Source organism: Macrobrachium rosenbergii, chromosome 6, assembly GCF_040412425.1.
Source record: "Macrobrachium rosenbergii isolate ZJJX-2024 chromosome 6, ASM4041242v1, whole genome shotgun sequence".
NCBI classification, from domain to species: Eukaryota; Metazoa; Arthropoda; class Malacostraca; order Decapoda; family Palaemonidae; genus Macrobrachium; species Macrobrachium rosenbergii.
Window position 1 is genome coordinate 47,641,230 of NC_089746.1, and position 15,292 is coordinate 47,656,521.

The 15,292-nt window shown below is 39.7% G+C and overlaps 1 protein-coding gene across 1 annotated transcript in view; it reads left to right on the forward strand.

Moving 5' to 3' along the window:
• Window positions 1–5,936, forward strand: part of IntS2 (integrator complex subunit 2) — a 29,117-nt gene extending 23,181 nt beyond the window's left edge. Inside the window, exons 19-20 of the mRNA XM_067105735.1 lie at window positions 4,544–4,717; window positions 5,413–5,936. Of these exons, the coding sequence (XP_066961836.1) occupies window positions 4,544–4,717; window positions 5,413–5,618 (380 nt within the window). The 3' untranslated portion in view covers window positions 5,619–5,936. The remainder of the gene's footprint in view (window positions 1–4,543; window positions 4,718–5,412) is intronic.
• The last annotated feature ends 9,356 nt before the right edge of the window (window positions 5,937–15,292 follow it).

Below are 15,292 nucleotides of genomic sequence, written 5' to 3' on the forward strand. Positions count from 1 at the left end.
ATTAACCTAAGGAGTACACAGTAGCCCTTTTGTGATCTTATAACAATGCAGCAAGTAAGAGGCAGGCTCAAGGTATTCTTGATTTATTGACACAAAATTTCCGACAGGTCAAGAACTCTTGTGAGCTAAGTACCATTTGACATTAGGGAAAAACAAGGACATCTATATACAGTCAGATTGTTTTCTCACACTTGAAGAATGGTTAACAATTCAATATACAAATTAGGAAGGGATTTTTCAAATACATATGGTTAGAAGGCTTGCAATGCCTGACATACTTTAGTAATTAGGTTAGAAGGCTTGCAATGCCTGACATACTTTAGTAATTACAGTTCTGACAAGGACAAAGACTTTATCTTCTGAAAAATGCATAAAAGATCATTTGAATCAGGAGTGCTGGATCTGTGTTTTCTGAGTCTCGGTGTGTCATGTAGATTTTTGTTTTGAAGGGAGGATGCCGAGGGTCTCGGCGACAGCTCCGGACCTCACAGTAACCCCCCCCCCTCCAAAAGTAAATCTAGGGGAGTGGGTCGCAGTCTGGTATATAGGCTGTTTTTAATCTGTCGGTGGAGACCCAGGTGATTTTCCCGTCCACCATCAGCTGATATGCTTTCTGTGTTGTAGTAGGCTGGAGAGAAGAGGGGGTGCTTGTATGCATCTGTTCTTATGAACGCGCACACTGCTGTTTTAAGGTCTTCAGGGACATATTCTTTTCTTGCTATGTCATATGTTGTCTTGGCTGGCAAGATGTTTTCCAATTCTCTGTGGACGTCTGGAAGAGTCATGGGCTCTGTCGTGTCTTGAAAAACGTCTGCCAGTATTGTCAACGCTTGGCTATAGAGTGCTTCAGCTGACAATGCGTTGAATGCTGCGTGCGGGGCTGTTCTTAATCCCAGCAAGACCCACAGAAGTTCCTTTCTCCAGCTCCTGCCTTGAAATCTGGCAGTGAGTGCTGACTTGAGGGAGTGGTGCAGCCGCTCCAGCATACCATTTGCGGTGAGGGAGCTCCTTAAGGTGAAGGTGAAGTTAGCCCCTCTGTCGCTTATGTACTGTGGTACTCCATGCCTGCTGACCCTCTGCTGTCTGCAGCCTTACAGGTATTGCTTCTGGCCATCGTGTTCCTGTTAATGATTGTGAAGAGATACCTGCATCCCTTGAGGGGGGGGGTCCCAATGTCGACATGTATGTAGGCCAGTCATTGCTGTATTGTCTGGAATTCTCCTATCCCCGTCTGTGTGCGCCTCATTATTTTTGATGTTTGGCATGGGAGTCATTCTCTTGCCCACTTTTTGGTGTCCGCTTTCGTACCCCACCAGATGTACTGCTCTGACAGGGTTCGGGCGGTGGATCTGCTCAATGGGTGGGACAGGTTGTGATTGAGGTTGAAGGCTTTCTTTCTCAACCCTAACAGTAGGTATGGGCGAGAGCATCTAGTACTCATCTCACAGGCTATGGTCGTCTCTCCATCGTTGATGGATAGGTCGCTCCACATAAGGGCAGGGTTCTCCCCCATAAGTCGCTGTAGGTCCATGTCATCCTTCTGAGCCAATACCATTTTGAGATATGATGTCCCGATCTGGATGGTGTTTGGGGAAAGGGCATCTGCCACGTTGTTGGAAGAGCCCTTTAAGTATCTGATGGTGCAGGAGTATTCTGCTATTGATGATAGGTGATGCTGATGTCTTGCTGACCACCCATCTCTGCTTTTGGTGAAGGCATGTACCAGCAGTTGGTGGTCTGTCTGCACCATGAATTGGTGTCCTAGCATGTGTCGGAAGTGATGTATGGCTCTGTGGACTGCTAGTAACTCTCAGTCGAACATTGAGTACTTTTGTTCTGCTGGTGATAACTTCTTGCTGAAGAATGCCAGCGGGTGACAACCATTGTCTGTGTCTTGTTCGAGTACCTCATCCATCACTGTGCTACTCGTGTCCATCATTAGGGTGAGGGACCTATGTGGTAAAGGAAAGACTGAAGTGGCAGCAGAGGTAATTGCTTTTTTTAGCTAGTGTGAAGGCTTTATCTTGTTTTTCGTACCAACATCGTTTTTTAGGTTTTCCTTGTAAACAGTTGTATTTTGGGGCCATTATTTCAGCAAGGTTGGGTATGAAATGATGGTAATAATTAATCATTCCTGTGAATTCTTGGACTGCTTTGATTGTTGTTGGTTTTTGGAAGTCAATGACTGCTTGGACCTACGTTGGGAGGGGCTTGACTCCGTTGGGCTTATTTGGTGGCCTACGAATTTCCCCACTGGTTTTGCCAATTGGCATTAGTCTTTTCGGACTACTGTATAAATCTGTTTCCTTTAAGTATTTGTGATTGTACTCTCTCGTGTTTTGTTTTATGATGGGGCTGAATATCAGTATATCGTCGACATAGACGACGCAGAACGGTAGGTTGTGTAGGCTGTCAACTTGTGGGCCAGGTGGATGGCATTGACTGTCTTCAGGAAATCGTCGAGGCCCTTGGTTGATGCATTGGGTATGGCCATGACTGTTTGGCAGGGTAATTTTGTGAGAAGGACCTCTCTCACAGGGTCCAGCATAGTCTCTAGGCGGCTGTCTGTGGCGGGGATCTTAACTAAACGCCGCAGTTGCGTGTAGACATGTGATGGCCACTGGTTTCCTATTGCTGCCCGTACACTGTCTAGGAATTTCCTAGCTCTGAGGGCTGGCGGCATGATGAAGGATGACCTTAGTTGGGCCTTCAGAGTTTTGTAGGTGATGGTTGTCTTCTGGTTGGCAAGACATTCTGCGATCTGCTTAAGATGTCATCTGGCAGGAACTTGAGGATGGCATCGGCTTTGCAGGATGAAGAGATGATCTTACCTGAAGATAGTCACTGCTCTGAAGAACCAGGCCTCTGGGTTGTGGGTTGTGCAGGGCAGTAGGCAGATGCTTGCTGCTGCAGCGTTGTCGCTGGATAGGCTGGTGCTGACAGTGGCAGCGTCAGTCATCTTAAGGGTCACCAGTATAACGATCTGGCGAGTAAGAGGCAGGTCCAAGGTATTCTAATTTACTGACAAAATCTGACAGGTCAAGAACTCTTGCAAGCAGGAAAAGTAGCATTTGACATTAGGAAGAATGGTTAACAATTCTATTTACAAATTAGGAAGAGATTTCGAATACATATGGTTAGAAATATTGCAATGCCTTACATACATAAGTAATTACAGTTCTGACGAGGACATAAAGTATCTTCTGAAAAATGCATAAAAGAGCATTTGAATCAGGATTGCTGGATCGGTGTTTCCTGGGAGTCTTGGTGCATCATGTAGGTCTTTGTTTTGAAGGGAGGATGCCCTGAGGGTCTTGGCAACAGCTCTGGACCTCACAATCTTACCTCTGTTGGAAAAAAAAAAAAAAAAAAAGCTCAACTAGATGCTTCTAACAGCTGATCACCCTCAGCTGCTACTCACACATTACAGGTAGTGCTTAGAGCGAGTGCTGTGATTTTACCAAGTCTTCCCTTGCATCCAAGGAAGTTAAGCAAAGATGTCTCATTTCCCTCAAGCAAAGCTTGGTGCTTTGTAATAGTCTTAATAGCTGTCATACAATGAAGAGTAATTTTAATATTGATCCTGCAACAGCACACAATATCACATATTAAACTTTGATGCTGCATGTTGAAAGGTCGAAGGTTGCTCTTAATTTTTACCTGCAATTTGAGAGAATATTGTTCACTTTGAACAAATGCCTTGCAAATCATGCATATCTCCTAAGAGGTGCTGATTTTGAAAATGTGTACAAATGAAAGTTTACTGAACTCTTGTTTTGTTTTTAGTGTTCTGTTTTTTAGTTGAAATACATGTCACAAAGATGAAAGGACAACAGAAAATAAAGAATATTTCAAAAGCAAAATCTTTATACAAAGGTGGCAAGGGGCACAAAATTACAAAGGTGGTAAAGCTGTCAAATTTAACATGAATATATGCAGACCTGGGGGTGGGTTAAGGTATTTATGAATGCTCGCTTTAACTATGTGCAGTCAGCAGCTCTTTTTTCAGTTTTTAACAACCAGAAAATTAAAATTAAGAACTGTGGCAGACTGCCTAAACAGTTGGAAATGTGTGTGTAGTTCCCACTCCATTATAATGCCACTTTTTTGGCTAACAGCCCATGATCTGAGAAAACTGATTGCAGAAAACTTACAGTACATGGGCTGGCTTTGGCTTGTATATTTCTCCAACCATCTTGAATGAAAAATATTTCATATACTTATATGAAGTTTGATTTTAACCAAAGGGGATTATAGTATCTACTTTGCATCTTAAAAAGCTCTTTGTGCCATGTATATGGCTTTCTTTCCATATATGGACTTTTCCCATTCATATAAACTCCCACCTCATCCTAGAGTAAATTCTTTTTCCACAGATTTAGTGCTGTGCCACATCTGGGATTATTTTCATACAGTAGTATAATTATGTACAGTAACTCATAGTATTATTCCATATTATTAAATCAAAATTTGAACATTTTGCCATTATTGCAGGATTGTGTTTTATGGTGGGTTTTTAAAGTTCTTATTCATTTGTTCGCAGTTCTGGGAGAAAAGGAGAGGCTCCATATTATGGAGGCATCATTACCTTCACTGATTAACATAGGGCGTGCATTCCCTGCTCTTACTGATGATCTCCTGCACCTGCTAGTGATGTATGGGAGAGTTGCTGCTGCACAGTCTGCATTATCAGCTGCCCCAGCTCCAAGATCAATTGGTGAGGAGAGTTCTGTTTACAATCGTTCTCACATGGCCACCATTTTTTTAATGTATTGTTTCTGATAAATTTTATTTTCCCACAGACAGCCCTTGGAGTGCATGATTCATATAGAGCGGGTAACCCCTTGGGTGGCCATTGCAGTGTAAGCACATTGTAGATTATATAAAAAAGTTCTTGGGGCAGGTTCTGTTTGGCCCCAGTTACACTGGTTTCTGCCTTTTACTTTTCATCCATTCTTTTTGGTCTTTTCCCACCTAGTTGTCCAACTTCTTAAATGCTTTAGTTGTGCCCTGTGGCATTGTAGAATGACTCGGTGGTCTTGTTAAACTAATTATCTGTAGCCTATAATGTACTACCACTGAAGATATAGCACTAAGAAATGGCAGTCTTGTTCGAGTACTGAATCTGATAGCAACTTGAATGTTAGTTTCCAAAATGGTATTTAATGTAATATTTTAAGTTCACACTCTTTGGAGCCCATGTTTTGCCATTTAAATTGTTCACAATCTATTGTACTTAACATCCTTTGAGCCTATGTTTTGAGAAATTCCATTAACATTTTTCAGTCTTCAGTTTAAAGTTTAACAAACTCTTGCCTTTGTTTCATCTTTTGCCATTGGTCTCTGCAATTTTACATAAAAATTAAAAGGTTTGCTTTTTAGAATTGTTATATGACATTTCTCTTTTTTCAGCCTTTATGGAGAAGCCTGTTATCACAGAAGACAAGTTGAAAGAGGAAAAAATGGACTTTGAAGAATGTGTACCTGAAGGCACCAATGAACCTTTTCCATGGCATGCAGCACCAAAAGTCCCAAAAGATGATCAGCTTTTTGCTTCCATAATATATGTTTTCAAAAAGTTGGTTATTGAAAGCACCATGACTCACAACCTGTATTAGTTATTTCCAGTTCTTTACTATAATAAGTGCAACTTATGAGAATGGAGACACTGTAATGTAAATTAAGTGATCTGTATGATCTTGTGAGTTCCATAGTCAATAAACACTATCATATGCATAAATGGCATGAAACTGACAATTTTATGGTCCCAGGAACATCACGGTCATCAATATTTCTTTCTTTAATTTTTTGTTTTTGTATGTGTGTACAATATTTTTTATTTTACATGAGGATGTAAATTGTTTATGCAAATTGACAGGAAGTTTAAGTGTCACTCAGCACCTGGAGTATTTTGAAATAAATACCAGATTTCCAAATGACGTCTTTTATTCTGTGGACTGTACAAGGGGCATCTAGAACCTTTGGACTTGTGGGTTTAAAAACTAAGCATTGTTAAGATTGCTCGTATCGCCATTGCTTAATTCATAAAACCTAACTGCAAATATAGCAGTATCTATAATGAAGGCAACTGACTATAGTATTAGTAACAACATTTACAAATCAATATTTGTCAAAGTATTTGTCTTTAAGGATCATATCTGAAATGAACCTTACCTCTCCATTATACAGCTTTTACTTCCACGCCAGCGGGAGCTCAACAGATTGCAAAAAAGAATGAAAGCACACTTTTCTGTGAATATCCATTTTCTATCCATCTACTTCCCCCCTACACAATATACAAACCGTCAATCCTTTACATTAAGACGACTTACTTCTTGGAGGGAGGAATCTGAGCGAGCCTCTGAACTGACTGGAGTAAGCCACACCTGGATTCTCTTCCTGGTCGAACAGAGTGCAAGAGTTCCGTACCTCTGACATGTTGAACAGTGTGTGAGAACTGCATGTTCAATTGTCAGACTTCTGGGCCTTTTCAAATGAGTGGGAAAAACACATAATTCAAGAAAGGGCTGATAAGAATCTTCAGTTGGAGACAAAAATAATTATTGGGTTTGTATTATTGTCAGGCCCCCTTTTGCCCCTTGCTAGAGAAAGGGGTGGGATTGCTTCTTAGAAGTCTCAACACAGAGAACAGAACGGGTGCTTGATGTGACACCTGCATCAGTCGCCAGTTCCAGCAAGTGAGGGCTCGTTATCCTTCTCTCTGCCTGTAGAAAGAGAGAGGGATGATGAAGGGAGTCACTCACACACACTTTTCCTTCCACAACCGAATACCTTAGGTGAGATGCAACCTGTCCTCTTAGGGGAGCCTGGTTAGGTACACCACTTACTGAGCAGCCACCACAAGACCCGAGGAAAGGGTGTCCAAGGACTTGTGGGCAATGTCCCGAAGATAAAACATGTCTGGCATGACCTCACCCCCACCTTCAGTACCTGAGGAACTGACAGATTCTTCTGGAACGCGAGGGATGGACCAATGACTTCGTGAGCTCTTGGACAGAATGTACTGGTGTCATCTTTGCTAGCAGCAGAGTACACTCTTGATCGTCTCACAAAGCCAGAAAGAGATTGTGTTCTTGAACGAGCCAGTAGTAACAAAGTTGTTGACACTCAGGCCGGAGATGTCGAGTCCTTTTCAGATGGCACCGCAGCACTCTAATAGGACTTAGTAGTATCTCATCTGGATAATTAGCAACAAAGTCCTCTAGGGAGGGGATTGTGAAGGACTTGAATCTGGAGTCAAGGACCGATGGATTCCAAGTCTTCACTACGAATTCCAGGATGAAATTGAGCATAACTGATCCCCACCCCCTCAAGTGTTTAACGTTGAAGGAAAGACCATGAAGTTCGCACACTCTCTTCGCCGATTCCAGGACTAGCAGGAAAACGGTCTTGAGGGTCAGATCCCTGTCTGATGACTCTTGTATAGGCTCATACGGTGCACAAGTCAGGCTCCTCAAAATGAGTCAACCCTACTCAGGGAGCCTGAGGTCCCTGGATGGGCAAGACCTTTCAAAGCTTTTCATCAGCAGAGAAATCTCCAGTGAGGAGATGTCTACTCCTTTCAGGCATAGAACTAGCCCCAGGGCAGCCCTATAGCCTTTCACAGCTGAAACGGAGAGAAGTTTCTCTTGGCAAAGGAATACGAGGAAGTCTGCTACCTGCTGAATAGTGGCTCCAACTGGGGAGACCCCCCTTCTACAACATCAACCACAGAAGAAGGACCATTTTCCCTAGTATACTGCAGCAGATGACTGTATGAGATACCCAGACATCTCTGTTACTGTGCAGTGATGTGTAGGCCTATGCCCTGCCATTGCCTCAAAATATAAGAAACTTGTGTAGGCCTATGCCCTGCCATTGCCTCAAAATATAAGAAACTTTTGTAGGCCTATACCCTGTCATTGCCTCAAAATATAAGAATTTGATGTGTAGGCCTATTATCAATGATATTAGTATTTGACATGCAGGATTTATGATGAATTAATTCCCTAATATCGGGACTGGCTGCATATGTCTATGCTTCAATTCAATTAAAGTAGCCCCATGGTATTTGCGGGGAATGCGTACCACACCCATCCGTGAATACCGAAACCCCCTCCAAACACTTACAACTGCCTATTTTAATAGTTCAAACACCAAAGACCCCCTCTAAAATGCTTATAACTGCCTATATTAATTGTTCTAACACCAAAGATACCTTAAACTATCATCCTAAAACATTTAGCCATGAAAATATGAAAATACAGAACAGGTATCATCCTATTTACAGTGGGGTTAGGTTCCAAAAAAACATATCCCAAATTTAGCCTAGTCTACACTAGGGTATTCAGTACCATCTATATGGTAGCTTAATCTACACTATACAGTATGCTCTATACATATACAGTATACTGTAGTAATTATTAATATCAGCTAATTCTGGAGGTTCATGCAGATTGACTTATACTGTAACAACTCAGTACAAAAATAAGTTTAATAAACACGAATCAAATGTGTACCTGTAAAGGTATTTCAGTAAGTCGCTGGCATAGTACTTCAACGGTGTCAGGCTGTTGATGTCTATATATAACTAAAAAAAAGGGATTTTGACAAAGGAAAAATCTATTTCTGGGCTCGACCTGTGTCACCCAGTGAAATGGTTCCATTTAGCACATTTCTAGGTATAAGAATTGCTACATATACCAGAGAAAAAGCTATCTAGAATGCCGGGGTTACCACCCCCGGAGCGATCATCTAATCGATGTCGATATACACTACGGGTGAGCTTACACCACCATCACAGGCCTTCGCCCAACAGATCTCTCTATTCTCAAAGTCCCAAATTGGATGTGCCGTTATAACGCCCGCTCACCCACTAAGCGTCATCCCAAAATTAGCACCCACCAAGCTTGGTATATCACCCGGGTGGGAAAGAAGTGCAGGGATGGGTCACTGGGTGACACAGGTCTTCCCCCAGAAATAGATTTTTCCTTTGTCAAAATCCCTTTTCTGGGCTCGACCTGTGTCACCCAGTGAAATAGTAAGAGGGGGAGGAAGATAAAGCAGCAAATTTGAGTTTTAAAGAGTTTACCATATATACTCGTGTATCATGCAACTTTTGAAGACCCAATTTTGAAGTTAATTTTAAGATGGTTGCATCACACACGATATAAAATTAGCTTCTGTCATATTCACAAACAAGTATCATATAAAATACAAACATAACGAATATGCATCTTTTCCATGGATCTTTTAAAAAGTTATGCTTTACTTCACTGTATCCAATAATATTGTATTTATTCTAATGTTACCCTCGTATTATAAAATACGAACATAGCGATCTATGTTTTGGAAATCAGCTAAGGGCGATTACGCGGTATGTTTATTTCGCCATATTTAACTCAATTCAGAGCGATTTTCTTGCTTCTAGTTAGCATAAAAGAATCTCTAGATATTTTAGTTATATGGGACAAGGTTATTTTTCATTATACAAAGTGTTTTTAAGTTGAAATATGACATCTCGTTGTGAACTAACTTTTTTTGTTAATAGATAGCGTTGGAGGCATGTTTTTTGTGTAAAAAAATCAGCAGATTCTGTTCGCTATTTTCACTTGATTTCATCATAATACAATCTTTACTTATCAGCCCTATTCTACTTAACATCATTTGCATCATAACTATGGTAATTTACTATCATTCAATGGTTGAAATGCAAGCAGAACAGCTGTTATCTGATTTGCTTGTTCATAGCACAACATCTGCTTCTTGTTCGGTTGCTTACGGCTGTACACATTTATGCAACGAGTATAACATTACTAACAATACTCTTATCATTCTTTTACTTTTTTAACTTATCTAGAAGATGGGATAGAGAGATGGACAAAAAGAATTGAGTCTATTGTAATTTGGTCTCTCTTGCTGCCTGATTGTACGCTGCTGCCCGTGCTCTTCGTGAGCAAAATTTTTAAATATTTTCAAATTATTGTCGTACTATAGCCGATTCACTAAGGTAGATTCTTGAGCCTATGAGACGTTTGTTTGGCAGCCTCTGATTGGCTGGTACTGGGAGGTATGCAGCTCGCTCACTTTCATTTTAATGTCTGTAGCTCAGAAAACTTGAAATAATTTTATATTTCTTCATTTATCTCACGTTTTACACAAGATAGGAAAGTTTCGGTCATACCATAAGATTCGGTATTAATTGTACAACTAAACCGTGATTTCCTGAAATCAGTAAGATAAAACAAAGGAATTACAACGAGTAAAAGTGAAGAGAGAAGCATTTTATTCTTTATACCTGTTTTTACATATCGTCGGATTTTGCATCATTCATACGATCAAGATAAAATAAAACTTGTGTTTTCATACAATAAATTCACCCTGAATACGCTGGTGCTTTCAGATTTTAGATGCGTATGATATGTGAAGAGAAAATGAAGAATATGTCGTATTATATTGCATCCGTTCTTGACTCGGTTTGAATAGTGCCGAGAGACGGTGATCTGCAAACAGCGAGATCTTTGAGGCACCGTTGACAGTTGCCAGTTAGTGATGTGAGAAGTTTGCAGTTTCGACAGTATTTACCGTATTATTATGTCATTAAATTTTCTGTAAATAAATGCACAGAATTCCCATTATGACTGTCGAACACTCTCACTCCAATATCATATATGTCCGTGTGTCTGAACATATCTGAGTAAGTGTAATTCCCGTAAATGTTCCCACACCCCTGCATCACTATATAGCGCATGTAGGATAATGAGACGAATCAGAAGACTTTTATAGCTTTATATATTTAAACAAAAGAATGGAAATTCATACTGATGTATTATGTCATAAAAAAAATAAAATCATATACAGTAGGCTTACATATTCTGTTACGTCATTGCCATTATTTTAAAAAATTTAATGGAAAATCATACATATAGTCATGTCGTTACCTATTGAAACAAAAAGAATGGAAAAATTATACAGATGCATCCATTTGATTTTTCATTTTTCCTTATCAGATATGTCCATAGTCCAATCATACGGACATATATGATATTGGAGTGAAAGTATTCGACATTCATAATGGGAATTCTATGCATTTATTTACAGAAAATGCATAATGACATAATAATGTGTGGGGTAAATATTGTTGAAACTGCAAACTTCTCATATCGCTAATTGGCAACTGTCAACGGCACCTGGACGCTCTTGCTGAGAAGACCAACAACGTCCAAGGGTGTCTCGCAGTCTGCAGACCACCGTCTCTCGGCACTATTCAAACGGAGTCAAGAACGGATGCAATCATAATACGTCATATTCTTCATTTTCTCTTCACATATCACACGCATCTAAAATCTGAAAGCACCAGCGTATTCAGGGTGAATTTATTGTATGAAAACACAAGTTCTATTTTATCTTGATCGTATGAATGATGCAAAATCCGACGATATGTAAAAACAGGTATAAAGAATGAAATGCTTCTCTCTTCACTTTTACTCGTTGTAATTCCTTTGTGTTTTATCTTACTGATTTCAGGAAATCACAGTTTAGTTGTACAATTAATATCGAATCCTATGGTATGATCAGAACTTTCCTATTCTTGTGTAAAACGTGAGATAAATGAAGAAATATAAACATATTTCAAGTTTCTGAGCTACAGACATTAAAATGAAACAGTGAACGAGTAGCATACCTCCCTGTACCAGCCAATCAGAGGCCGCCAAACAAACGTCTCATAGGCCCAAGAATCTACCTTAAGTGAATCGGCTATAGTATTAGTTGCTAACCCCACTGCAAAATCGAATTATCGCATGGCAAATTAACTTAACTCAAGCACTGACTGTAATTTTTCTATGAAAAAATCCGTGAATCTGTGAATTTTCCGCAAATAATGTAGATATATGTTCCACAGAAAGATCTGCGAATAACTGAAGCCACGAATGCTGATCCATGAATAAGCGAGGGTGTAGGCAAGCAAGCAAGCAAGCAAGCAAAAAAAAAAAAAAAAAAAAAAAAGATGCTTGTGTATCTCAGCTGCGCACGACCAAAAGAATAAAAATGCACATACCAAATGACCCAAGATCTTCATAATGTTATTGTAAACTTAATATACCTTTTATTGCATTTATCAACTTCGAACGTCACAACTCCGGAACTCATATCTATGATGTCATCATTCATTCATGAAGCTCAACATGATTGAATGGACTCAAATCCATTCTGGTAATCATATGGACTGTTAATTAGTTTGATGTCATTCCCCTTTGTAGAGCTAGCCAATCACTGGCATGCAGTGGGTGGGGCTTAGCTGCGAAGAGCTGTGGATTTGCTATAACTAATTTCAAATATGACTATGCTTCTATACACCAATGTGTATCTTCCTGCTCTCTAAACTCAACACCAGGATTTCCTAACAAGCACAATCAAAGATTTGGAGAGGCAGATTACTCTCTGGTTCATGAGAAAATCTTAAAGCACTACAGCATCTTGCCAATAATGTACTGCAAAACAAATACAGAGTTACACTTCCATGAGCTGCATTAACAACCTCTTGCAAAAGGTTTTAAAGGAAATTAGTAGGATAATTCGAATAAAACTCTAAAAGGAAAACAGACGGTAAAAACTGATAAACCCGTGGACTGAGACAATGAGACAATAAACGCTAGGATACCAGTGGCAAGTACCAGACGGTTGTACAGCACAGTACAATAGGAAAAGGTAGAAGGTTCTTGCATGAAATTATGGCAGAAATGAGACAACAGCTAAAGCCACCTGCACAACACTAGAAGCAGTGGAAGAGGAAGAGCTGCTAGTTCAACTGGTACAGTTGTCAACAGGTTACAAATACGGAGGCGATAGGGGGGTAGGTTAACGTCAGAAACAAAGGGCATAAATCATGATGCAGGGCGAGTATACAACTAAACAAGTACTGCTGATGAACAGCTCAAACTACTTGTAACTTGAATACCATATCTATTATCCCTGGATAATTCAACTGCGTCACACATCCCTGTCACTCTCACCAGAAGAGGATAACATGTTAGCCAGTTGATGCAAGTGCTTAACTCATACCTAATACATGTACCCTGTACTGTAAATCCTCCCGAGAATGCATCGAATTTGAGACTGAAGATGGTTGGTTCCCTGGCAGAAGAGATGACCTACCGATGCAGGACAGTCAAGATGTCAAGCTACAAACAGGCAAAGACTCCAACACCACCACTTCTCTTGTTGGGGGGTACCAAAGAAGATTGATCGCTATTGGGGGGGACCCGCAATCTTGACACAATATAGTAGTAGTGTCAAATGCCTAACTGACAAAAGAAGTAAACTACAGTACAGTAATATCTTCCTGAATTTTACCTATCCTTTTCTCCTGAGCCATACAGGGAGCATAAGAGGAAGTGAGAGGAATCAAACCAATCAGGACAATGGAGGAGGAGGAGGACAAGCAACACCAGAAAAAGGAAAAGATTGAGTAGGCTTATGGCTGGATCTAACAAATTGTCTACGGAATCTATCACCTTTTGCAGCTTCCAATACTTCACAAAATTATTCATCCTCTAATCTGACCATTCGTTACATTCTTCACAAAGAAAACACATATTCGTTACCCCTTCAGATAACACACACCATGAGACCGTGCACAACCAGATACATGCTGTACATTCAGTTTACAGCAAAACTCATTCCTACAAAGCCTAATGCTTCTCTCTGCTTGCTGTAGATGTATTATGCAAAAACAAAGCCAGCCCAATAACACAGGAGAAAATAGACTACAAAAAATCAAAATTTTACATCCGATACATACCATCCACTCAAAAACACAACAGGAAGAATTCCAACACTACCTGGTGGGAAACAGGTGATTACTGATAGTCCATCCAGGTCAGCCAAGCATTATTCTTTTGTTTTATTTGAATGCCAATAGCACCTTACAGTGCAAAGATGTAAGCTAACTTTAACAGCAGGGAAGATTCATCCTAAATAATAAAGTTGACAGTGAGTTGTCCACTGTCATCAGTCAAGTTTATCTTGCTAATTCTTATGTTGCCCAAGCTGTTCCTGCTCTCAACACTAGGCAGGGAGATGGTGCAGTGTGCAGATTTTTAGTATCAAGTTTAATATTACTCAGTTTGATAAGAGCTTTACCCTGGCTACAACTAAAATGTGGAAGAGTTTACCTCGTGCAGTTGTGGAATCTGATTTACAAATGTTCAAGGAAGGAGCAAATTCAAATTCATTCCTGCATTCTGCCAATGTCTCCTGCATTCAGTTATATCTTTTACTTTTTATTCCTTCATATTTCTTTAATTATCCCCTTTAACTACAACCGTTTCTCTCTGCAGGCTGATTTCCTTCAAGCCCTCATGGGTTTATAATCTGTTGAATATCCAGAAGGGCTTTCGGCTGAAATTTAATGTGTTATGCTAACCGCTCTGACTGGATATAAATTTTAAAAACCAGAATTTAACTATAATTAGGCTGGAGTAAAAGAGGAGTCATATACTGTACAGTACACAAAAAATCTGGATGAATACCTTTGCATATATGACAACAGTGCAAAATAAATTTAGGCATATTATTACTAAGTATTGTAATACCTGTAACTACAGTAGAATCATTAAAATTTTACTTGGCGATTCAGAACATTAATACAAGCATTTTTTTTAAATATTTCTGCTGGCTATTTTGCTGAATGTTAAGATAAATGTATATTTGTCACAGCAGACAAGTCCAGTAATAATTTTGGATTTTATCTGGGAAGTGCATTGTTAGATATTAATTTCATGAATTGTCTTAGATGGCTCCTTACTTTGACACACTGGATGTCTAACCTGTCTATTAAGTGTCAAATTCCAAGTGGTGATGGTTGTTACCTACCATTTGCATCAACTACGAATCATAAATCTTACACATTCGATGTTTTAGACCCACTTTTCCATACCAAATCTTGTTCCTTATATAAGGAAACCTTATCAGAGCTGCCTTTTACAATAGAACAGAATATAAAATTTAGGCCAAAGGCCAAACACTTGAATATTTACATAATGAAATTTTCATGTTAAACAAATAATTCAATCTCACCTGAAATAAGAGATGGTGGATTAATAACACTTACAGTTGGAGCCTGAACTGCACAATTCCATTGGTGGGACAAAATCTACATTCAGCAACGACATTGCCTGCAGACCAGATTTTCTTAGCTGAGCAAGACATGAGAAGTTTTGCTTTTGACTTTTACTCTGATTTAATGATAGGTTTATGATCTGGAAGCTGGAGCAAAGTTTGAATGAAGGGT